Genomic DNA, 2,505 nt, shown 5'->3' on the forward strand with positions numbered 1-2,505 from the left:
CTGGAATTAAATGTTCATGTTACCAGCATACCAGGGAAAGTTTGGATACATACCGCCGAGTCCAGCTTCCGAATGTTCAACCTGGAAAATGACACAAGTGTCAATGGATCTTTAAGATTCATCATGCAAAAAAATGAAAATCCAGCATTCATAAAATTTGTTAAGGAGGTTAAACCAAATCGGTTCCCAGCAGGACGAACCTTTTCAACATGGTGGGATGAACTTTGTGAAAACCGATGTCCATTCAATCCAAGAAGACGGAACTGCACGGGTGTGGAAAGTGGACGGCAGATCATGTACTCACACTGTAACCTTAGGTTTACTGGCATGAGTTATATTGTATACAACTCAGTATATGCTGTGGCTTACGCATTACATGAAATGTATCAAGAAATACCATTAAGTGAAAGACTGAAAGACAAAAATAAATTAAAATTTCAAGATTTAAGGGGCTGGAAGGTAGGTTGATGATTCCTATTAAAACCATGACATAAAGATCTTTCTTTTCCAAAAACATGACAGTCAAAATAAGTTGAAGGGGCTTCTGGTCTGTAATACCTCCCAACTTTTTTAGAACTTCCTAGTCAAACATTTAGTGGAAGGTCACTGGATACTACAATCACATTGATATTCAAGGAGATTATTTTACCTTCAGATTTTTTTGAGGTTTTATGGAATACACACTGGGCTGACAGAATATATATTAACATACTTCTAAAGGTCTTTCCGAGCCTCTTACAACTTTTACCCCCAGTGTCTAAGGAGATAATTGTAATGAACTCTATAAGAGTAAATGCATATGCTAAACAATTAAAATAGATCCTGCAGATGGTACCACATAAGTACAACACAAATAAGTACAATATTAAAATATTCGAGTAATGGGACTTTGGCATAGTACTTAGGTATGCATTCATGTTTTAAAACACACACAATGTTCTTTCATTTATACACATAATACAATAAAAATTTAGAGCTACAATTTTACAAAAAAAGCACTAAATGCTTATGCAACAAGCTTAGAAGTCCTTTATGAGTGTTTCTTTACGCATTTCGCTAATGTAACTTCCTCAGGACAAACACGTCTTACTGCACAGCTGACTCCAACATGAGTAACAAATAAATACTCGTGGAGTACTTCAGTGCCATACCTGAGTGATCCAGGAAACCTGGAATTGATTCCTTAGAAGTCATTTGCTATTTGTTAGCAAATGCTTTCAATTCTGGACCAGAACCATTCCAGGTTTGCTGGATCACCCAGCTTCACTGATGAAAGTGTATTCTCTCCCCAGCCTTGAAGAGCTTTCACTTATAAAAGACTACACCAACTTCATGAAAAGCTTGTTGCATAAGCATGTAATGTTTTTTTGTGGAATTTTGTGAATGCAAATAAAAAAGGATTAATTGCCCACGATAGGAAACGATTTCTTTCTAATATTTTTGTTGTGTGATGTTTTTTCTTTGTGTGAGAACCCATTGCAGTGACTATTATGTGTCCTTTACAGCTACATAAATACATTAAAAAAGTTAATTTTACAAACACACTGGGACAAGCCATCTTTTTTAATGATGGAGAAATATCCATTGGGTATGATATTTATAATGTAATCCATTACCCAAACTGGACAATAAATTCACAAAAAGTTGGAAGTTTTAACATGCATGCTCCACCTGGGAAACAAATAGTTCTAAATACAGAAGCAATAGTCTGGGAAAACAAGTTTGCCAAGGTAAGTCTTCTTCAGTAAGGTAAATATGACCCTTATAGTTATTTTTATTATCTAGTTTGATGGAACAGTAAGATATTCAGTTAATAAACAGGAGAAGTTCTCAACTAATCAGATTCTGAACTGTGTGCATTTGTCGGAATGTATTTGTATGCTGATATCAGACCAATTTAATAAAGCAAAGGCAAAATATATTATTTAAAACATACAATTAGGCAATCATTTTATTTTAACCTGATAACAGGTGAAATGTGATAGGTTGTTAGGGTTAGGTTGTTTTTGTGGTGCTACTTTTAACACACCAGAACAGTTTCGGCAACATTAAAAAAAAATACAGGACTGCAGCAAATCTGATCTAGCAGGCTATTAAACCCCAAAACAACAATACCAACCCTCTTTAAACCTCAATTAAATAATCACACAATAATGTGTGATTATTAGGTAAGCCTTTTATTATACAATAAAATATTTAGGTAAAATACAACAAATACAAATCTTAATACAGACCATTACCTAAAACAAATAAATAAATAACTTAAATAACCCAAGCAATAATTTAACATTTCTACTTTATAAAACAATAAATAACTTATTGCAACAATTAACCTAATATAATCAGCCTTATAGGTTGCTGGTCCTTGAAGGCACCCAATTAATCTGGTGGCCTGCTTCCCCATAAAAAAGGAATATGTAATTGTTGCAGGCCGCAAAACCTCCCCAGTTAGGGAACAACATTAACCACCACCACATTTACCCCAAATCCAAGTAACCCTGAGGA

General features: G+C 34.4%; 1 protein-coding gene across 1 annotated transcript in view; it reads left to right on the forward strand.

The window, feature by feature from the left end:
* The first annotated feature begins 72 nt into the window (after nt 1–72).
* LOC140343990 (vomeronasal type-2 receptor 26-like) overlaps nt 73–2,505 on the forward strand; it is a 26,526-nt gene continuing 24,093 nt past the window's right edge. Inside the window, exon 1 of the mRNA XM_072430897.1 lies at nt 73–459. Within this exon, the coding sequence (XP_072286998.1) occupies nt 73–459 (387 nt within the window). The remainder of the gene's footprint in view (nt 460–2,505) is intronic.

Source organism: Pyxicephalus adspersus, chromosome Z, assembly GCF_032062135.1.
Source record: "Pyxicephalus adspersus chromosome Z, UCB_Pads_2.0, whole genome shotgun sequence".
Classification (NCBI taxonomy): domain Eukaryota; kingdom Metazoa; phylum Chordata; class Amphibia; order Anura; family Pyxicephalidae; genus Pyxicephalus; species Pyxicephalus adspersus.